At 40.7% G+C, this 23,895-nt stretch overlaps 1 protein-coding gene across 9 annotated transcripts in view; it reads left to right on the forward strand.

Annotated features, from left to right (window-relative positions):
- Positions 1-23,895, forward strand: part of Ehbp1 (EH domain binding protein 1) — a 265,866-nt gene that overhangs the window by 181,229 nt on the left and 60,742 nt on the right. For 7 of the 9 annotated variants that reach the window (XM_045137250.1, XM_045137248.1, XM_045137249.1 and 4 more), the window contains one exon: positions 16,513-16,660. In XM_045137250.1, the coding sequence (XP_044993185.1) occupies positions 16,513-16,660 (148 nt within the window). The remainder of the gene's footprint in view (positions 1-16,512; positions 16,661-23,895) is intronic. The other 2 variants (XM_045137251.1, XM_045137256.1) reach the window with 1 other exon arrangement.

The following is a 23,895-nucleotide window of genomic DNA, read 5'->3' on the forward strand; positions in this document are numbered from 1 at the left end:
TTGCCATGACACATAGGACATCAACTTTTCCTTTGTTTTTGTTTCTTGTTTTTCAAGGTGTAGGGTCTTGCTCTAACCCAGACTGACCTGGAACTCACTATATCTGCTCAGGCTGGCTTTGAACTCAAAATGATCCTTTTACCTTGGCTCCAAAATGCTGGGATTAAAGGTGTGTGCCACCATGCCTCACTCAACTTCTGATATTGATTAGAAAATATTTATTTAAATGGGACTTGTGTATTATGCTGATAATTATAAATTCAGATTAGTTACATATATAACATAATATATATGACATTATACTTAATGTATTTATGAATACTGACTTTTACTTCTGTATTTATAATATTGTTATCATTAAATAGCCTTGGTGACTCAAAGTTTTTAAAATTCAAACTGAAATTTTATTTTTCCAAATGAAATAGATTTCCAGCTGTTATTCTGCAAAAGTCAATTAACGTTGCATTTGTAATTTCATTGAAAAGGGCCATCAGTCAGTTACTATAAAGAGATGAAACTTGTAAAACATAGAGTTTATTTTTTTTTAATCTTATTTAGGGTTGTTTTAATTCTCCATTTTAGATAGAATATGCCCAGGGCGATGGGATGCAAATATGTATTGTATTTCATTTCAACACAGTTGTCAGAAGAGTTCATGTACATAATCCATTTCAGACCAGTTAGACATTTTAAGTGTATGTCTAATCTTTTTATAGCTACACTTTAGGGAAGAATGCTGCTGCACTCCTGTGTTTAGCATCAATATCTCTATACAAGGCCGGGAGTTTTACTTGCTACAACTTAAATACTAGTTTATTCTGTCTAACTTAAGTTGGTTTGAAGTCTGCCATTTGACAACTGTTGCTAGACTTATTAGAAAACATTGCTGGCTTGCCAGCAGATCTTCACCTTAACAGAAAACAGCATCATTGTTGGGGGGCAACCCCTCAAGCATCTCTGTATTATACGACCATAAACCCTTTGCCTCAGAAAGTCTTATTTATTAGAGAATGCCGTGAGAGCATGTAGCTAGCTCCAGCTAGGCATCTCAGCACCAGGAACGTTGCTCTTCTGCCGTTGTTAATGGCCGGGAGCGTTTTCCATATGGCTGCCCGGGGCCGTGTTGGGCATCTCAGGGTGATGTCACCATTACTGAAGCAATACTTCATATTGCCTATTCTGATACTGCTCAGCATGCACAAGAGCGGAATTTAAATCTTCATTCCATTTTTTTTTAATGTTTCTTTTGTTCTTCTTATCATGTTACTGCTTTCCCAAGGATGTATGCCTTGAATGAAGTCACATGTGCATTACTAATTGTGTGCCATTGTATTTACAGCTCCAAGTGGTGGCACTGTGAAGCCACTAATTCCTTTGATAGAAAATAATCTGAGTGTCTTTGATAGCAGTGAAACAGTATTAATTGTTTTGTACATTTCTTGGTCACTCTTCTTAGGTGGTCTTCATAATCTATTAGAACTTCCAGCCAGATTTTTGTAATGTCATGCCTCCAGCAGTGATTAAATTGGTAATTAATGAATAGTCTTTGGCGATGTAAACCACATCCCGTTAATTTCCCCTTTTGAGTTTTTAGAAGTTGTCTTCTGTGTCAGAAATCATTGCGCCACCTTTCCTTGGCCCCTTGGCATAAAACCACGACAACTTGATTTTTGCAGCCATTAGTAGATCAGAGCAGTAATTTCACAGTATTTTGGTCAGGGCAATTATAATACCAAAAACTGAGTAAATTTGAAAATTCGCGAATGAAGTCCAGAAATACCAGGTGAGCGTCCCTGTGTTCACTGGAACGTTATGATTAGTTTAATTGGTCTTTGTTTGATTTTAGCCGCAGAATCTGTTTGCGCCACAGCAGTGTAGAGACTTTATACTTGAGTGTTTCTGACCTTCTTTGACATGGTGGGTGAAAAAATGACCCTTTGAAAAAGTCCTCTTCCCAAGGGAGGGCAGGAGCAAATGGCATTTTAAACATTAACTATAGAAAAACAGGCTCTCTAATTAGTTTCTTAATGCTCTTATTTTATGAAATGCTTACTAAGTTTATTTTCCTTGAACTATCCATGTCACCTTTGAGATAGTCCTGATGCAGGGTTTCGGTGTTGTGCAAGAACCTTGTGACGCCTTAATGAGAGTGAAATTGAATGTGGCTTTCCTTTGTGTCGGAAAGTAAATAAAAGTGTTCTCATACTTGACTGGTTGCTTATATATATTAGCCCTCCATGATACATCGTGCACATTCGAATTTCAAGAGTCACTTGCTCATTGGCTTCTTGAAAGGATTGCCTTGGTCACCTTTGCTGGAAGCCCTTAATGAAACCAAATAGTTTGCTTGGAGTTTGGTTCTAACCATCGGGGTGTTTCGTGCAGTGATGTCAGTTGATGTTCATGAATTGACTTGAACAAAGATCAAAGTGCTTCTCCAAATGAAGAATCTGCGAGGCAGCTCCTTCAATCGCATGAGAACTAACCAAGTCAGCGGTGCTCCGTGTCCTTTCCACGTCTTTATAATCTAACTCCAAATGACCTACGAACACAAATTGATGTTTGGATTTAGTGCTTTTTCCCTTCCTAGTTTTTGGTTTTTTTCTTCTTTTTTTTTAACCTTTCTCCTTATTTCCTTGTAACTAAGGGAATGTGCACTGTCTTTTGACAACTAGCTCTTGGTGTGACCCTTCTATTGTAATTTAAAATTGAATATTTTAAATGTACAAATACAAATAAGCCAAGAGTAAGTTATAATTTTAAAATCAGTGCTCTTCATAAACCACAATACTAAATATACAGCTAAGCTTTTCAGGTCGACAAAGGATTCTCTGAGAATCATCTCATTGTTTTGATAATTAAGAAAACTTAGTCTTCAACTTTCCCAGATAACGTTCAGAGCATTTGCCTTCCATGCTTAGACTAAAAGGAAGTTGTCTAAAGGACTTTTCTGAGGTAGGGTTCTTTTCACCTCTCCGAGTTGAGATAATTTGAGGAAAGGAAATAGACTTTTCCCCCCCTTTCTCAGAAGCAAGTTTTAAGGGATTTAGCCTTATTTAGCCCGAAGGTCTTAGCATGATGAGAGCACTTAAGTTTCATCAGGGCTGCTGATTAGACAGCTCGTCTATCAACTGAAGCAGGAGAATTTGTGTTTGGGGTCCCTTTTGTACACTTTAAATGTAGATTCATCTCCATTGCTGTGCACCTTTTCCCTGAATGCTTTTTTTTTTTTTTTTTTGACAGTGTGCAGTAGAAGTGTAGTTTAACGAGTTAGGTAATATTTCTATAATTAGAATTATTATCTGGAAATCAATTTTAAATTTTAATTTACTGCTTCGGACACAAAAATTCATCTCCGGCAATTATTTTCATTATAAAGTCTAGTACAGAATGAATATTCTTTTGACAAACGTATTTGGTTGTTTACTGTGTTTAGTACTAACTACCATTTCCATCTTTTTAAAGGATACAATGTCCTAATTAAATAACTTCTTAAAAAAGTCTAGCGTGTTCCCTAACTTTTTGACATTTCAAATTTTTTAAAGAAATTTAAAACATCGCCACTGCCCTGCACTAGGAGCAGCCTGCAATAACAGTTTTTAAAAGCTTTCTGAACTATTTGACAAGATTTCTTAGTGCTGAGGCCATATGCTGTAGCCTTTAAGCTATTTCTTCCTATCAGTTTCATTATCACCTGCCTCTGAGTCTCCAATATCATCAGTAAGCACATGCAGAATCGTAATTATGCCATGTACAACTTCTTTGATAACATGTACAGTTTTCTTCTTAATTCCTTATCAAATGCATTGATCGTGGCATGTGAGCATTGATCCAGGTCCGCCATCTGGCTGTGTGTGATAAGCGCAGTGGCATCTTTGCATTTCCACTGTCATTCATTGCACTACGGTTTGGCTGCAGGGGAGTAGTGGCGGGATTAGCCCTGTTCTGCTACTTACTTGCATTTTAAGTTGACACGTCTACAGCGGCTCAGACCACATTACAAACTGAAACGCACACGCGCGACTTAGTGATGTGACACTTCTCAATAAGCTTACTCCACTAGCTACTCAACAATCTGTAATTGGATTTGTAGGAATAACAGCAAAAGATTTCTTAAGAATTGCTAGGGACAGAAGGTGAAGTTTTCTCATTATTGGCAAAAGGCTAGGTATAGATTCCAGACGATTGGTATTTTCCATTAAAAACAAGCTGCCAACAGTTTGCAGGACATTAAAAAAAAGAGAGAGAGAGGGGGGACTTGGAAAAGCATATGGTTTTCACTTGTCCTTTCTATTTTGATCACTTGTATGGTATGGGGTCTTCCCAGTAAAATTTGAGGAGAAAAACTTTCAAGTACATTTCAGTAGTGTGGCTCCCTGTATTGCTTCAAAGATATAAAATAATAAAAAGACAGTGCATAGGTATGTTCACTGTGGAATTCCAAAGCATAGATCATTGTTAAAAGAACTTCCCTAACCTCATCTTGAACGGTAAAGAACACTCCTTCCTATATTGCATACATAGCTGTTGCACTTGCAAAAAAAAAAAAAAAAAAAAAAATCCTTGTTTTATAGCACTTTCTTGTTTTTAATCTCAGATGTAAGGTTTACACAGAGCAAAAGTTCTAAAGTTAAACATTATATAAGTTAGCTTCAAAAATGAGTAAATACTTTTAAGACACTTTGCAACATAGCTTTTAAGAATCATAAAAAATACCATATTCTGAGCAGATGGATTAATCATAATGGGTGTAGTCATTTTCTGTTTAAACACGAAGGTATTTCTAGGCTCTGTTTATTCTATATTTATTACTAATATCAAACTGGTAATAACTGTCAAGGGTGTTTTGAATCTTGATCTGGGTGCAATACAAAAGTATTGTGCATGAACAGTTGATAAGTAATAGTGTTAAGCAACAGAAGTTATGAAGGACAGTCACTGGCATATTAACGCACAAGTAAGTCTTGGCAGGGTAATACATTAATCATATATTCTTTATACCATTATAGTAAAATCATTTCAGTATCTGAAAGGAAATGAAATAGGAAAGTAGAGAGACAAAGATGTACATAGCATGTATACACATATAAGGAAATAAAGTCAATTTTATATATACACACATACATCTATTGTGTATGTATGTATATATATATATGTCTGTATATGTATAGACAGCTGCATGTACAGAAAGCAATTAAATTTGTGTTAGAAGTATTGTAATTAAAAAATAAAATAGCAGTATTTTCCATTATTGCACATAGATGTCATACTTCTGAAGGGTTAAGTCTTAACTGAATGGAACCACAGGACAGTTTTGCAGAATACTTTAGCACAAATACCTATGTTTTACTTTGACGTTACATTTTTTGTTGGTTTCTCTACTACAAATACTTGAACTATTAGACCTTTTGCTTTTTGGCTGAGAAAGATGTATTTGTACCAGATTAGAAAAGCTAAACTGTTTCTTTACATTGAATAATCAGCCTGTCATGACAAATCTATCTCCTTCTGCATGAGTAGGTGCCAGTCTGACTGGCTTCTTTTAGGCTCACACTGGGTTTTAAGCTAGATCCATGTGCGTGACTGGCGGTGCATTTGTTGGGCCAGATCTAAGGAGCCAGAGAGCGTTCAACTCCTTTTTGCCTACAAAAGAGCAGCCAGACAACCAGCGAGAGGCCTTGGATGTAACACAAGGTGATACTCAGTCAGCTATTCTTCCTTTTTTTTTTCTTATAATTTTTTAAACTAACTGGTTATCAGTTTCACAAGAAAAAGAAAAATTAAATTATCAAAGGGTCCTCGTTTTTGAGGTCTAAACTGTGTCCATTAGTTCTGTTATTGCAACTTGAAGATTTCAGAAACACCAAGTCATTTCATCTAAAATTATTTTTAGGGAAATGTAGTAACTATTAGGGATTCTTAAATGTTAGTTAAATGAAAGGGGCTACCAACCCTAGAATAGAAAACTTTCTGCCATGATTGCTTCTAGATAGTTACAGGATGGGTTCATAAATCTGCTCGTTCTCTTATGCTTAGGATTCTTTATTTGTCTAGCCTGATATAATGCTCAGCAAAACAATTACTACAAATAAAAATAATAATTGCTATATCATGAAATAAGAACACACATAAAAACTATAGCAGCATATTCAGTTTCATGAAACTGAATACTAATGAAACTAAGTTCTTGAAATTCACTTCTATGTTTGGTAAATTAGCCCTTTAATATTTTCTACTCATTTATTAAGCAACTATTCAACTTGCATTTATATTCTATTTGCTATCTTGCCTATGTGTATTAAACAAATCAAAAATTTAATAGTTACTCAAAAAATAAATGTAATCCCCAAGATTGATCAAAGATTAAATCTGACCAGATGGAGCAAACTTGAGAAAGATTTTGACTTTCCACTCTATTTTGCAATAAGAAAGGCTGATTTTTTCCCCCTTTCTTTCTTTCTTTCTTTGTTAGGAAGCATAGATCAGGCCATCCCCAGAGAAATGAGCAGGTGTGGCCACTTAAAGCTTGTCTGCTTACATTATAAAGCAACATAAGAAAAGTCTGAAATGGGTTGAAAAGATCTTCTAAGCAGTTTTAATGTTTCTTCATAAACCCTATTTATTCAAGAACTGATCAAGTTAGCAGTAAAATATCTACTAGTCTCCCTAAACCTTTAAAGACCTTGTAAGTTTTTAAATTTTATTTCATTACATATTCTGCAGAGAGTGAATAGATACACTTTGGTAATCCTTGCCTATAGATAAGCACAGAATTTTTTTTCCTTTTTTTCTTTTTTTTCTTCTTTTTTTGGTCCATTCTCAATGCCTAATAGCAGAACTTTGTTTCCTGTCTGTTGATGAAATGGTAACAGTCAAGTTCTTTTTTCTTAGTTTACTATAAAATTGAGAAATCCCAAGGACCACTTTGGGAGTTGTATGAAATATTAGCACTAAGTACTTTCTTTTTTAAAAAAAAAAATGTTAGGTAGATTAAAATTTACTTCATCCAATTAAAGTTCAATCCCTAAAATTATATGAAACACTGAGGACAGGCAACATAAGTCACCACCAGATACTGTGTTGTTGAAGGAGATAAAAGTTATGGAATTGGGCTTGGTGGAAATAGCATGTATTTTTCTAGAGTAAAAAAATTTTGATTGCGGAAAGTGAGGATGCAAACTACATTGTTTGATATATATTTCAAAGCTCATTTAAAGCCTGTTTCATGCAAGTGTGTGGATTTTTTTTTTTCATAAGTAGAAAGACTCCATTGTTTGGCTTTATATGTATATATATATATACATATGGCCAAGTAACACTTATTTCATGAAAACATGTAGATGTATTTTAAGTAGAAGGACTCTTCAGTGCATGTTTTTCAACTGAATGAATAAAAATATCTAATGTGAAAGACACCCTTGGGTGGGTAGTGAGCTCAGCAGCCGCACTGACAGTTCCTCATGTTGTAATTCACCTTCACAAATCCATGGCATCATTTTTTGGCTAAAGTACTGTCAGTCAGTGACATTTGTGGCAAGTGTAAAAAAGACCCCCCATAGCAGCCATTTTTATTTGGTCCTTAGATCCAAGGATTGCCGAAAGAACAAGTGAATAAAGTCGAGGATTGGGGAAGCTGGGTTTTCTTGTTCTCTGGGCGCTGAAACTCGTCTTTTTCTTCCCCTCCCCTCTAAAAGCAGAAGTCTGCTGGGGAGTTGTGGCTGCGTCAGAGCCGCTGGGGTGCCGCTGCTGATCACTTTAATTACTGCGGCTAAGGAGGATAAAATTGAAAGTGGCACCATTGGAGCAGTGGAAGAAAGCTCGCCTAGATATCGGTGAACTGTGAAATACAAAAACTGCATCCCAATACATTTCTTATGGAAAGGAAACAAGGAATTACATTACTTATTCTTGAAGAGTTTGTCCTTAAATTGTCAAGTTTTACCAGTGCATTTATCTGTAGCAGATTGTAGACCATTTCGGCGCGATAAAGGAAAATAGTAACCTAAGGATATGCTGTGGAAGGAGTAGATATTTTTAGTTTGTGTCCAAAGGTGTTAGTTCTGATCCATCTTCTATATGTGCGTATCTGGAGTATGATATATCCAAATAGAGGCTCTTTCTGTACCTGAGTAGGACTTTTGCCTTTTCCTGAAAAGAGCAGAGGGGAAGGCAAAGTTACATTCCTCGCTTCTAGGAGGGTTATGATTGTGATCGGGAACGAGGTCTTAAAATATGAATGAAAACAACTAGTTTCTCCTCCTCTGTTGCTATTGGATCATGTGTGATTGTTGGGATTGTTGGACCAAGGGGGGATTTTAACTTTACTTGCAGAGAGGAAATCCTGTTGAACACCAGTTACGTACTAGGTGATGCCAGTGTTTTGAAATCACGGAGACACTGAGTTTATTTTTTACTATGCCATTTACAACATGTGTGATGTCAGACAGTGTATGTCAATGAGACTCAGCTTATAGAACATGAGGGTGATGGTAGCTCTCACACAGAATGGTAAGGAAGAAACAAGACACACATACACAAGTGTGTGAAAACACCCAGCTCAAAAAAAGAAACTGGTATAACTTGTAAACTGTTTATGGGAAGCGAGGCCTTCCACAAATAATAGCCTCCATCAGAACTTCCCAAGAGTCCATCGGCCTTGGAAAGCTGAGGTTGTCCTGTATAAGTCAGGCTAATGCCACCAGAGACATCTTTACAGCTATGAGTCTAGCTGCTTTGCTTATGTTTGTTTAACTGCAGAAGAGAAGACAGAAAAGGCTTCCTGTTTGCTCAGGGTTTTCTTTGAATGATGGTAGCCTTCTCAGGGGCCTTTATCTCTGTACTCCAGTGAAAACTTTCCCTAGGAGATGGATGAGTTCTTTACAGCAGTGAGTCAGTCATTGTCTTAGTTTTCCTGGAGAATGGGCAGAGCACATTCCTGTATTCAGGCTTAGGCAAGCCATCGTCTATCTGAGCCATTTTCACTGAACACTGTGCTGAACAATGCAGTGATGAGCATCCTTCCTCCCCAGTCATGCTCTTGCTGAGCATGAACAATCTGGCTCATTTTAGTAAATAAAAGAAAAGGTACAGATTTTGTTCCTTCCTATCCTTTAAATATTGGTACACAAACCGACCTTACGAGTGTGGTGCCGGGGATTGAACTCAGGTCCCATGCACGTTAGCTGTGTTCCCAACCTACACAACCTCAAATAAAGAAATGCAGTGAAAACAGGCGTGGTGGCACACGCCTTTAATCCCAGCACTCAGGAGGCTGAGGTAGGAGGATTCCTGTGAATGTGAAGCCACCCTGAGACTACATAGTGAATTCTAGGTCAGCCTGAGCTAGAGTGAGACCCTACCTCTAAAAAAAGAAGAAAGAAATGCATTCAGTGGAACCTGCATATAAACATGAAAATGAAATAGTTTTACTTAGAATGTTTGTGGAGACTAATAAACTGGAAATTCAGTACTAAACTAAAACTAAAACTGATCATATAATCAACTAGTATAATTACAGACTTCTTCATGCCTTTTTTGGAGTGTGAGTGGGGAGGGAGCACAAGCCTGGGGATTGAACCTAGGGCTTGGCGTGAGCAAGACAAGCCCCTACCACCGGGCTACATCCCCCATGACTTAACAGCTATCTTCTATTTTCTCAGTTGGCTCTTTGTCTGAGCAGAAGTTAAAGGGGGAGAGAACAAACAGCGCAGATATGCCATCCCACTAGAGAGCTCTAGGCCCAAGCAAAGGTGCCTCCGTGGTGTAAGGACATTAGCAGAAAAGTAAATTAAGGCAATCTGATAGGGAAGTAGAATTCTGTCAATCAGGCTCAGGATTCTGTGCTGTGTCCATAAACTTTGTTTACTGTAGGGTTTTATGAGTTGTAGCCTGCCCTTGCAGTCTGTTAATGAGGCTAAATCTTGCTACTTGAGAAGTGAATTACAGCACACCTCTGGGCTCATGGTTATAAACAGAAAGTCCCATTAGGGCTGCATTGGGGACTTGTGCATTTGCATTTCTTTCCATTGTGTAGAGAACAATGACGGGTAAATAAGTACAAACAAACAATTTACATGGAAATCGATAGAGTGCCCATGATTAGTATTTGGAGTTTGGTGTGTGTGTGTGTGTTTTTAATGATTGTCTGCTTGAAATTGCACTCACTCTTGATAAGCTCTAAGCAACATTTGCATCTTACGTTATAAGGTGTCTTAGCTTGTAAAAAAAAAAAATTAAGTCCTCATTTCATATTGAGAGAGGTAGCATCATTTATTTTATTTTAACTCAGTAAAAATGACTAAAGACTACATCATCATCTTACTTTGAATCTCCACATTTCATCTCTGTGAGAAATTATTCAAGCAGTGAGATTCTGTGGACTCTGGTTGCCTGTGGCATCTTAAGTAGTGGTTCTTATTAGTGCCCTTAAGTTTGAAAGATGAAAGTTTAAAAGCAGCTCCGTTCTCTTTAGTGGTCGTGCATGTGAAGCGCTTGGCACATGAAGGCCCAGGAAGTGTCAGCAGCCGTCACTGAAATAACTGCCAGGCCTGTGCTGCCCTTTATTCCCAGTCTGTCTTCTAGGTTCAGGTAGCATGGTCGTGAACGAAAGTCTGGTGTACATCTTCACCCCTACCCTGTGCATTACAGACTACGCTTTTGCTCACAGGCGAGCTTGTGTTTCAAACAGCTAAGAAAATTTCCTCCATCACGCCTCGCTCTTGCCTTGTTTTGGTTTTTCGAGGCAGGGTCTCACTCTAGTCCAGGCTGACCTGGAATTCACTCTGTAGTCTCAGGGTGGCCTCGAACTCACGGTGATCCTCCTACCTCTGCCTCCTGAGTGCTGGGATTAAAGGTGTGCGCCACCACGCCTGGCCTTCTCTTGCCTTTTTACCAAGCCCTGTCCCACGAAGCTTACCATTCTCACCTTCCTCCTTCCTTCTCCCATGGTTCTTATTGTGAAGTAACGTTTATTACAACAGCAGTATGTTTTTACTTACAGAAAATTAGAAAATAAAAGTAACTGAAAGAAAAGACCAGTACCACTTTGAAGCGTATTTATGCTGTTTGTTTTGTTTGAGACAGGGTCTCGTTACGTGGCTGTGACGGGCATGGCTTGCACTCTGAAGCCCAGGCTGCCTCACCTCATAATCCTCATGCCCCCCACCCCCAGGTGCTGAGATAACAGGTGTAGACTCCCCCCAACCCAACCACATAGCACATTGTGACATTTAGAGAGCTCCACCGTGAGAATTTCCTATGTTTATGTCAACTTTTTTCAGTGTGTGTGTGTGTGTGTGTGTGTGTGTGTGTGTGTGTGTTTAGATGTCTGCACATAGTTGTGTATAAACTTCACCACAGTGGTTTTTGCTGTATAAGCTCTTTCAGTCATGCTGCTTCTCTCCATTAATCATATTCACATTTCTTGTTAAAAATTTTTATTTGTTTGTTTTGAGAGAGAGAGAGAGAGAGAGAGAGAGGGGATGCACCAGGTCTTCTAGCCATTGCAAATGAACTCCAGATGCATGCACCACTATGTGCATCTGGCTTATGTGGGTACTGGGGAATCAAACCTGGGTCGTTAGGCTTCAATGGCAAGTGCCTTAACCACTAAGCCATTTCTTCAGCCCCCATATTCATACTTCTTTAATTCCTTGCACCTAGTGTTTTATCCACATTAATATCTGACTTAGTGGTGGTAGTGCCTAGTTAGTTGTTTCTTTTCTTTCCTAAGTCTGAAGTGACCAGGTCAGTTGTTCTGAATATAGTCCATTAGGATTTGTGTACCAAGTCACTTGTTTCTCTGTCCCTTGTTCGTGATGACGTGGAAATTCTAAGAGCGTGGCAGATTCACTTGAAACATTTGTGGTAGGAGTACGCACCTCACATAATTCCCATGTAAAACACGTGACGAGAGGTCCACACAACATTTGCAATGTTCAGACTAACCCCTGGAATAAAGGTTTTTGATATGGTTCTGATCAGTCCATATGCAAATTAGGTTTGATTCTTGCAACTGAAATTAATTATTGTGAAGCCGGGCGTGGTGGCGCACGCCTTTAATCCCAGCACTCGGGAGGCAGAGGTAGGAGGATTGCTGTGAGTTCGAGACCACCCTGAGACTTCATAGTGAATTCCAGGTCAGCCTGGGCTAGAGTGAAACCCTACATCGAAAAACACAAATAAAGAAACAAAGAAAGAAGATGATGGTGGTGTCACATAGGCATATGGCCGAGTGTTTTAGCTGTGTAAAAGAACATCCCAGACTGTGTTGTAGCCAGGGTCTTGTTAGGCTCACAGGCGCGGGGTTAGGAGACTGCCCCGCGGGGTCTGGAGCCTCCCCGGGAAGTCTTCCACAGCTTGGGGCTGGGGAGTGTCAAGATGACTAGAGGCTGAGATCAGCTGAAGGCTTTTGTTTTGGCTGAGTAGTGGGAGGAATGGAGAGGCTAGGGTTGAAAGCTGGACCTCAGGCTCCCTAGGCAGGAGCTCGACAACGGAGCCGCGTCACCAGCCCTTCTAACATTTGCTGCCATATTTCATTCTTTCTCTTGGAAGCCTCTTTTACTTTCAAGAGCCATCAGCGCTAGAGTTGTTGTCCACTGTTTCTGCCTGTCCCCTTCTCCTCTTACCTAAGTACAGATGCTCTTCATGTTTTGGTCAGCAGCCTTTGTGACTCCTCCAGGGTCCCTGAAGCTCTCATAGATCGCTATGACGTCATCTGTCAGCTCCACGGTCCTAGTTTGACGAAACATCCTTAGCGCATTATGGCCACTTTCCAACTGCCTGCTCCCGTCTTTCCTCAGGCGAACTCCCCTCTGTTCAAACCCAGTTTGTCTTACTCCAAACTTTCTCTCCCTCCTTATAGCATCGTTTTGGTTTTTGTTTTCTATTACGAGTCCATAGTTTTACTGGTTACTCAACTTGAATCCTTCTGAGGCTTCTACCCCATCCCCCATCATCTAATCTATAACCAAGAATCGGTGCCAACACTAAATTCTGCTTCCAATGTTTCCTGCACGGCTCTCTTTGTATTCCCGTGTTCCATTTCCTCTTCCTGAATATCATTATAGCTTTCTTGAACTGTTATACATGCAGCCTTTTTGTTTGTTTGTTTTGTTTTTGTTTTTGTTTTTCGAGGTAGGGTCTCACTGCAGCCCAGGCTGTCCTGGAATTCACCATGTGTCTCAAGCTGGCCTCAAACTCCCAGCGATCCTCCTACCTGCGCCTCCCGCATGCTGGGATTAAAGGCGTGCGCCACCACGCCCGGCTTATACACCTTCTAAGTAGTGTCTGTCCAGTTACTCCATGTCAACCTATTTTATGCATTGCTGCATGACTAATATCTTCCCAACCTCTCATTTGGAACAAACCACTAAAAACAAAAGGCCAACACGCCAAAACCTTTAGTGATGTCTTGTTAAATTAAAGTACCTGGGGTTGATGTCTCAGCGAATAAAGTGCTTGCCACATAAGCACGAGGACTAAGCTCATGCCCAGCACCCATGTAAATGCCAGGTGGGCGTGGGAGCCTGCCTGCTACCGCAGTGTTCGTGGGTGGAGATACGGGACCCTTGGAAAACTGGCTATATAGATTAGCGGGATTGAGAAGTTCTGAGTTCAAGTGAGAGACCCTGGCCTCAGTAAATAATGTGGAGCTTAATCAAAGAAGATGTCTGAGGGACTGGAGAGATGGCTTAGCGGTTAAGCGCTTGCCTGTGAGGCCTAAGGACCCCGGTTCAAGGCTCGATTCTTCAGGACCCACGTTAGCCAGATGCACAAGATGGCGCACGCGTCTGGGGTTCACTTGCAGTGGCTGGAGGCCCTGGTGCACCCATTCTCTCCCTGTCTCTCTCTCTCTCTCTCTCTCTCTCTCTCTCTCTTTCTTTCTCAAATAAATTAAAAACAAAAAAAAGAAGACACCTGAAATCAGTCTCTGACCTCCATGCACATACATGAATGCATGCCTGTAAACACTCGCACCCACATGCATGCGAGCACACACACGTGCACACCACCCACACAAGCGTGCATAATAAATCAATATAATAAGTAAATAACTTTTTAAAAGTTAAAGTTTCTTACCCTGTTATACAGGGCCTTTCAAGTCTCTACCCAACTTTACTTTTTTTTCTTGCTTTTCTATCATTAATGTCCCTATGCGCAGCAAACTGCATTATGTTCTTTTCTCTTGGTAACCTTTCTACCTATATGTGTTTTTATTGTTCCTACGTCCCAATCTCACCTGCACCAATACTGCTAACCAGGCAATACCAATTTATGCCTGATCCTCAGGCTCCAATCTGCCCCTAAGCCAAAAATATTGGTCTGTCTTCTGAATTTTTTTTAAAAAATTTTTTATTAAATTATTTGAGAGCAACAAACAGAGAGAGAAAGACTGATAGATAGAGAATGGACACACCAGGGCCTCCAGCCACTGCAGGTGAACTCCAGACACGTGCGCCCCCTTGTGCATCTGGCTTACATGGGTCCTGGGGAATCAAGCCTTGAACCGGGGTCCTTAGGCTTCACAGGCAAGCACTTAACCGCTAAGCCATCTCTCCAGCCCCCTGTCTTCTGAATTCTTGAAGCATATTGATTATAACGTTTTATTACAGACATTTTATCTTACCCTCTATCTTAGCAGTTTTTAAAAATATTTTTATTTATTTGCAAGCAGACAGAGATAGAAGAGAGACAGAAAGAATAGGCGTGCCAGGGCCTCCAGCCACTGCAAACAAACTCCAAATGCATTCTCCATTGTGCATCTGGCTTGACTTGGGTACAGGTGAATCAAATCCAGGTTGTCAGGCTTTGCAGGCAAGTGCCCTAACCACTAAATTATCTGCCCAGCCTTTTCATAATTTTTTTTAAAGAACATGAATAAGTAGTAAGTTCTCATGTTTAAAATTTTTATAGCTGGTTGTGGTAATGCACGCCTTTAATCCCAGCACTTGGGAGGCTGAGGTAAGAGGATAGTCATGAGTTCCAGGCTGCCTGGGCCAGAGTGAAATTCTGCCTCAAAGAAACAAAACAAAAAACACCTTTTTATAATGCCTAGGTGATACCAGAGGTAAGTCAGATATAGCTTCTGCCTTTTGTAGCCCAATTCTAATGGGAATGAAGCAAGTCTACAGAGTTATAAATGTGCAAGTATTGTAAAAAGTTTTTAAACACACACACGTACACACAATACCACAGTAACAGAAAGGAGCTCTTTATACTACGAGTGGAGGGGATCATCAGGAGCGGTTTGAAAGACACATGAAACAAGCAATCCTTTATGAACAGAAATGAGGTTTTGGGTTAGGAAATAAATGTTCGAGAAATTGTCCTGCAAAGATACTGGAGCCAGATTATTTCTATTTCAGTCTTTGTTTTGTCATAAAAATGTCGTCTTCTGTGTGCTTTCAAGTTTAACCAGCAATTCTATATTGGTTATTTACAATTCTTTTCAACACTTTTTTTTTTTTTTGGTTTTTTGAGGTAGGGTCTCACTCTGGCCCAGGCTGACCTGGAATTCACTGTGTAGTCTCAAGGTGGCCTTCAACTCACGAGATCCTCCTACCTCTGCCTCCCCGAGTTCTGGGATTAAAGACATGTGCCACTACGCCCAGCTCTTTATAACACTTTTAGAAGTGGGGAACAGTTTATCTAGCTATTTGTTATAGGTTTTAGGTGTTTGAGGGGGTTTCATGTTTTGGGGTTTTTTTTTGTGGTTTGGGGAGGGGAGTGTTTATTTTGTTTTTGGTTCTTTAAGGTAGAGTCTCATTGTAGCCAAGGTCAACCTGAAACTCAGGCGATAGCCAGGGCTGGCCTCAAATTCATGGCAGTCCTCCTACCTCAGCCTCCCAAGTGTTGAGATCGTAGGCGCAAGCCATCATATATGGCCATATTTCAAATTTAAAAGCCACATTAGGCTCTGTTATTGTTTTCTTTATTGTGCATCTATGAAGGGGAGAAGTAACTACAAAGAATTTCCTATCACTGTTGAGTTACTGTTGTTGGTAGTCTTTAAGTCAGCATTGGATATGGATCCAATTACTCCTCGGAAAAATATTCTTCCTATGTTGGATCAACATTGTGTCAAAAGCATTTTCTAGTATCAAGATGTCTTTCAGCCAGTGCTCGGTGTCTTTATTGAAAATAGCAAGTTAAATTCTATTCTTTCCAAAAGTCAGATATTAATTAAAATTATGTTCTGGTAGTGTGCCTTTAGTCTTTATATCCATTCTTTTATTAGTAATTCTTGATTTTTCCTCAATAACTTACATTGTCATTCTTTAATTTGAACTTTAATGGGCATTCTAATTCAATAATTTGTAAATGTTTTAAAAAATCTGATTCTAAAAGATTTTTCTTTTAAAACTGGTGTGACATCCAACTGATACAGAGCTTCCTATTTATAATGTGGGCCAAGCACCATGCTGTAAACCAGTCACTATCATGATGATCAGATTGAAAATGAAATTGCATTTCTGTCAATTACTGAGTTGGCAACTGTTCAATATATCTTAGCAGCAAGATGAAGAACGGCGGCGGCAGCTGAGAGAGCGCGCGCGTCAGCTAATAGCAGAAGCTCGATCCGGAGTGAAGATGTCAGAACCTCCCAGCTATGGGGAAATGGCTGCAGAAAAGTTGAAAGAAAGGTCAAAGGCATCTGGAGGTGAGTTATAGAGTCTTGTATCATACTCTACAGCAAATCCTGAAACACCTTCAGTGGACCTTTTAGGAAGTTTTATTCTGAACTTCAAAATGCTGCATTGAAATCATAAAGCTTCATAAAAGTTATTGATAGGTTGCAAAGAAGAAAACAGCTGAAGGAAGCATAATGAACCCGAAGATAACTATTGCTATTTGAAAAGCCACTTTTTGGCTTAATTTTTAATAATTTGAGAATTACTCTGAGCTGAGCATGGTGATACAGGCCTGCGATCCTAGCTTGGGCTACAAAGTGAGATCCCCATCTCAAAACACTCTGCAAAAGGTCGTTTTAGGCAGGTGCATGGCCCAGCCCTTTAATCTCAGCCCTTGGGAGGCGGGGGCAAGGGGCTCAAGAGTTCAGGGCCAGCCTGGGCTACGTGAGACTCTGCCTCAGGACAACAGCAGCCCAAATTTAATAACATGCTGGCTTTTTGTAGCCTAATGTGTCCGAATTTGTAAATGAGTCCCATATCATCTTCCTTTTGATCGCTTTCTCTTGAGAGGGTCTCCTTCATGTCTGGAGATGATATTCCTAAGCTTAATGTCAAGGACTCTATTGAGAGAGAGAATTTTAGTTTTTCCTCTCAGTGTTCGACTCGGTCACACGCTGCACGTTTGCGGGGCGGGGAGGAGCCAGCGTGGGTGGCCGCGCGAGCATGGACATCAGCGGACACGCCGAGGACACCTGGCCTCCTCCAGATGATTTTCCTGAAAAGATACTGGAGCCAGATTATTTCTATTTCAGTCTTTGTTTTGTCATAAAAATATCTTCTTCTGCGTGCTTTCAAGTTTACCCAACAATTCTATATTGATTATTCACAATTCTTTTTAATACTATTTTTTTGGTTTTCTCACTCTGGCCCAGGCTGACCTGGAATTCACTGTGTACTCTCAGGGTGGCCTCGAACTCACAGTGATCCTCCTACCTCTACCTCCCGAGTGCTGGGAGTAGAGGCGTGCGCTCTGTTGTCTTGCCCCGGGAAGGCCAGTGTAGCTGGCCCCACACACGTGGAGATTCTTTTGACATCACCTCCCGTTGCTGCAGACGCGCTGAGGTTGCGGACCAGTGCGCCTCTCTGCACGCAGCTCCACACGGGCGCAGAGGTCCACACCTTGCCCAGCAGGCTTGCAGAGCAGATTCCTTGAACTGCTGAGCCTTCTCCCAAGCCCCCTAACTTGGAACTCTTTACATTTTCATTTACTTGTAGTACATTGCAGAGGCTTGTGCGCTTTTTTTTTAAGTTCATGGTGTACACAACCTATTTATCTACCAAACCATGTTAAATATTTGTCTCTAAGATCAACCTGAAGCAAGGACTCAAATAAAACCTTGGAGTGCTGAAACCAAGGTAAGCTGTGTTTGGGTCAATGACACTTCTCTTGAGAGTCAACTGAAACTTACTACTATGATTCTAGTTGATTCTTACATTAAAAGCTTACTGTTGTAACCATGCTGGGGGTAGGGGGTAAGAATTTAGTCGTTAATGTCGTGGGATGGGTCAGCAGCTGCATAGTCAGCACTCCCCTGGACAATGCAACCCCAGGAAAGGGCTGCTAGTGCAGTTTGGTGATGGAGCATGCACGAGACCTTGGGTCCAAGCGCCAGCAGCGCATACACCCACATGAGGCTTGGATCTGAAGCAAGAAAAGCCAGGTCAAAGGAGAGGAGTAGAGCTTGACAGGTGACCCATGAGACTCTGTTAAAGTGTTGGATTCCTAATTCCCCAAGGGATCTGGTGACCTGAATTTGTTTCTCCTATAGGACACTGTGTATCTTAGTTGTTGAAAGCAGCCTTATATTATTAGATAGTCTCACCTCTTATAGCTGAGGTTGGGCTGGAGAGATGGCTTAGCTGTTAAGGCGCTTGCCCGTGAAGCCTAAGGACCCAGGTTCGATTCTCCTGGTCCCATGTAAGCCAGATGCACATCGTGGCATACGTGTCTGGAGTCCATTTTCAGTGGCTAGAGGCCCTGGCAAACCAATTCTCTCTCTTTCTCCTCCTCCACCCCTCCCTCTGTACCAAATAAATAAATAAAATGATAAAATTTTAAAAAAAAATAGCAGAGGCTGGCCTGCAGCAAGTAGAATAGGCCTGCCCCTTGTTCTCAGCGAGGAGTGTGGGTCTTTGTTCATCACGGAGCATGCCTGGGTCACACAGTGTTTCCTGATCTCAGTGCCCTGCATTGACCTCAGGTCTAAGCTATAACTATCAAGACTTAAAGTTGGTGAGAGACCATCAGGAATAGGAAAAGGGACGCCCCCCCCCCAAGTCTTTCCTGAAATTCAACCATTCACACATATGTATTTCCATGTTGATCAATGCCAGCCATTGTGCTAAGCTAGGATTCAGCAAACTTTTTTCTAGAATGGGCCAGAGTACATTGTTAGGCTTTGTAAGTCATAGGGGTTCTGTTCCAATGGTGGAGCTCAGTACTTATGAGCCTGAAAGCGGCCGCTGCGGCTTGGCCTCACCTGCAGTTTGTTGACCTTGCCTGGTAGATGATCTCTGATACAGTACTAAGCTAAGAAGATTCCAGAAACACTAGTCCAAAGTGACAAAGAGCAGAGGGTAATAAAGACTTGACATAATGAGATGGAAGCACAGGTTGGGGAATGTGTTGAATATAACCATCACTCACCTGAAAAAACTCACTTTAAAAAATATATTTATTTATTTAAGAGAGAGAGAGAGAATGGGCGCGCCAGGGCTTCCAGCCTCTGCAAACGAACTCCAGACGCGTGCGCCCCCTTGTGCATGTGGCTAACGTGGGTCCTGGGGAATCGAACTGAAGTCCTTTGGCTTTGCAGGCAAGCACCTTAACCCGTTACGCCATCCCTCCAGTCCACAGCTCACTTTCGTCTGTGCTCAGACAGCAGCCAGCCCCCATTAGAAATAAAATTTACTCAGTCTAATGTAACATGTCTGTAGTACCTGGACTCTAATGAAAACACATGTGAGATACTCGCGGCCATATAAGACGGCATCTTCACACCGCCCCGGGGGGTCGCCTGGTAGGTCAAAGAGCCTGCCGCACCCGCGTGCCGGCCTGAGTTGGGACGGAAGAGTCCGTGTGGCCTGCGGGCACGGTGGCAGAGGTGGTGTGATCCTGGAGCAGCTGGGGATGGGGGCGGTGGCCTGGCCCGGCGAGCGCGGCGGCCCCCAGCAGCCCTGCTTCAGGCAGGGGAGAAGGCGGAGGCCGGACGCTCTGGCTTGTCCCCGACCTGCGCCCGCGTTCACACACACAGGGCCTTTTAAAGCCCGCTTGTGTCCCCTTACAGCAGAAACAGCCAGCTTTCGGGTAAGGAACTGACTGACTCACACCTGTTGCACATTCTGTAGACACTACTGTGTAGTCATCCTCCATTTCACACCCTTGCAGGACATAGGAGAGAATCAAGAAATGGTTTGCAACAACCATGTTTGTTTTTAGTTTCGGCAGCACTTGTGGTTGCTCACCTATGATGACGTCATTTGAAAAGCCCATTCTCTGTAGCAAACCTGGGTGCTCATTTTGTTGTTGCCAATGTGCAGGTGTTTGGGGACAAAGTTCAGTGGTTTTGTTTTTAGTTGTATGATGCTTTGGTCAGAGAATGTGGCCTGATACTCTGTTTGAAAGTTTAATTAACTTTTTTTTTAATTAAACAAAGTAAGCTTTTTGTTTATGACTTAGAAGTACATGTGCAAAGAGAGTGGCTACTTTGTTTTAAGATTGTATTATTTATCATTTCATATCATCTGGATATTTTATATTTTTATGTATTCCATATCTTGTCACTCATTTGTTAGGTTAGAGTTATTTCAATTTAAACTGACATTTTACCTCTTGGGTTTATGTAAAGTAGTTTTAGAATTGAAATAAGCAAAAATTTTTATTTTATCTGTAACAGGGTGTTAGGGGTTCAGGAAATTCCTTGAACCCTAAACTCTAGATCCATGCATACTTTTACTCAAAGAATTGAATAAAATTAGACTGAGAAGGATAATTACTGATTTACTGTATTTATTGAGGGAAGTACAGAACCAAGGAAAGACACCCATGGGGCTTGACAGCCCACATGGAGGACCTGGGAAAACCACAGAGAAAAAAGAAAGGAAAGAAAGTTCAAAGAGCTCCTGCCATGTGGGGAGCTGGAGGAGGGAAAGAGCCCATGTGGAGAGTAAGGCCTGGAGGGGGGGGCAAAATCTCTTCTCAGCTCCGAGCTTGTGCGCCCCCCACAACTGTATTTACAACCTTATGGGGGTGGCCCTGCCTTCCTGCTCAGGTGAGCCAGAGGGACAGTGTGGGGCTAGGAGACCTCGGCAAGAGGCTAGCCACATTCTGGGGTCTCCGCTTGACCAACCACAATGCTAGGATTAGATTTAAATCCTAGGAGAAACCTCCCTCCCAGGAGGGGCCTAGGTAGGTTGTTTGTGGAAAAACTGGTCTAGGGAACCAGAGAAGAGCTAAGAAGTCAGGTCATCTTTGATTTCTAGCAAGTGCAGCCGGTCCTGCCTTTTCACTTTCCAAGGATACCCTAACTGCCAAAAAGAGCACCCTGACTCCGTCTCATATCCATGACAGTGTCTTCGTGCTCACGTGATCACGATAGTTTTAGGTAAATACATTAGACTTTTCTAAACTTGTTGAGCTGAAATAAAATCTTAAAGACCTTCAATTTTTTATCTTTATCTTTTATTAGTAATATACTTTATTGTGTTTTCTATCTTTTGTTGTATTTCTGTACAACTTGACATTTTTATGGTCACCTTTGCTGAGAAAGTAGAAAAAAACAATGTAAGCAAGGAATTTCTTTTGGATTTTTTTTCTGAAAGTAGGTTTTAAATTAAATTTTAATTTTTTTAAAAGTTATATTCTTATGTCCCCTTTCCCTTGCTCCCATTCCACTGAGGTCCCTCCTCCACTGGTTGAATGTAGTTTTAATGGTAACCTTAGTTTCTTTTCTTAAAATTGTAGGTATTTTTGTGATCACCAGATATCCTAGTTTCATTCCATTTTTCAATAAAGAAACAGTTTGTTCTTATTGCTGCTCATAGTGTTCACTGTTGAGATCCCTGTTTCACTTACTAAACTGTGCAGTGTTAGCTGGGATGCATTTTCAAATTTCGGTGCATATCTAAGCTCTTCTCACCTTTTTCTACACATAAAAGATGACATGCATCAGGTTTCAGTTAGGTATTGTATCTCTGCTTTTGTTTTTCCACGCTCATCTACTACATTTTCAATGGTTATCCATAAATAAATCTATATTGATAGTTCTGTTTAAACACACACATATGAACATGCACTCTGGTTCTAGCAGAACGCATGGACAGCATTCACACAGATTGGGAAAGATGTAATATTCATTGTTGAAAATACTTCCAGGTTCACTGTAAAACTGAAGCTGGTGGATGGAAAGTAGGAAATCCATTCTTTTTTAATATTTTATTTTATTTATTAGAGAGGGGGAATGAAAATGGCTACTCTAGGACCTCTTGCTGCTGCAAAGACATTTCAGACATTTGTGCCACATTGTGCATCTCAGTTTACATGGATACTGGGGAATCGAACCTGGGTGGCTTTGCATGCAACCACATTTAACCACTGAGCCTTCTCCCCAGCCCCAAATCCATTCTTAAGACTTGAGCTGATAGTTCAATTTTCATTCTTGTCTCCCCAAATAGTAATCCTTTTATCTAGGTTAGCAATGCATATGTAAACATTGTATTAATCCACTTAGCATTATTGCTGAGTGGTAGTACAGATGGAAATTTCATTTGGCCTGAAATAATATGAGTGGTACCTGGCTAACCTCATAGACAAACCTTGCACTGGGTAATGAAAGGAGGCACAATTTTCTACATGTCCATGGAACCTCAAAGTATCACATTTCTACTTAAAGTATTTTTTCTTATAACCATGCCCGATTCTTTTGTGTTTTTTTTTGTTTTGCTTTGTTTTGTTTTGCTTGAGGTAGGGTCTCACTCTAGCTCAGGCTGACCTGGAATTCACTATGGAGTCTCAGGGTGGCCTCGAACTCATGCCAGTTGCCTCTTACCTCTGCCTCCTCGAGCGCTGGGATTAAAGGCGTGCGCCACCACACCCAGCTTCATTCCCAATTCTTTTAAGTAAGACTCTCCATAGTGTTTGCTCCCACCTGGACTTCCCATCTCCAGCTTCCTGTTCTCTAATACATTAACAGATGTCAGCAATTTTGAATGACTGAATGATATCACACGCATAATATCCACAATTCCTGCATCATTTTCCTTCCATATAAGTATGTGAAAATATAATCGAGCTTTCAGTGTGTATAGTATGACTTATACATATCTCACAACTGATTAAGACACTTAGGTTGAAAATTACTTCATCCCGTAAAACACAGTGTTGGTCATATTAGAGGACCAGCATCTCTCCATTGCTACCAAGTAAAATTTGAGCTTCCCATTTCGTCCACCTGGGCCCTTTACGGTTTTGCCTTTCAAGTCTTACCTCCTTGTTATTTTCCTTTAAGTACACTTGAGCCCAATAGGACTTTACACCAGTCCATGCACACATTCCTGCCCTTCCTCCTTTCATGCCTCTGCTATTCACCCCTGAATTATACCTCTTGAAATTCTATACTTTCCTCAAGATTTGATTTAAAGGTTAGTGCTTCCAAGAAAGAAATTCTGGTGTCACTGGCAAAATAAAATCTTTTCATGTTTTGAATTTGCTCTGTACCTTATATTTATCCCATAACAACCCATCCAACATAGTATTATAATCACTTCAATCTATTTCTTTGAGGTGGAATAAATGTCTTATAAAAAACGTGGTATCCTCTTAACACCTTGCACAGGATTTTGCAAATTATTTATACAATATACAGTAGAAGCTTCTTTTTAAAACATGTCTGGGTGTGCGTGTGTGTGTGCGTGTACATACTTGTGTATGTGCAGATATCTGCTCCGGGCTTTTAACATGGGTTCTGACGCTCAAGCTCGGCCCTTCATTCTTACACTGCAAAACACTCTTACTCACTGAGCTAGCTCCCAGCCCCAGAAGATTCTTGAGTAAGTAAATGAATGAGTGTCAAATTCTGTACTTTTGCCCTCAGTTAATTATGGTCAGCAACAGACTATAACTACATCTCTTAAAACTTACTAGTAAACTGTCTCAGGCACAAAGTAATGCTGATAAAGTTTGAATACCTTTTTAGTGCTATGGAAA

The sequence above is a fragment of the Jaculus jaculus genome, chromosome 18, assembly GCF_020740685.1.
Source record: "Jaculus jaculus isolate mJacJac1 chromosome 18, mJacJac1.mat.Y.cur, whole genome shotgun sequence".
In the NCBI taxonomy this organism is placed as follows: Eukaryota; Metazoa; Chordata; class Mammalia; order Rodentia; family Dipodidae; genus Jaculus; species Jaculus jaculus.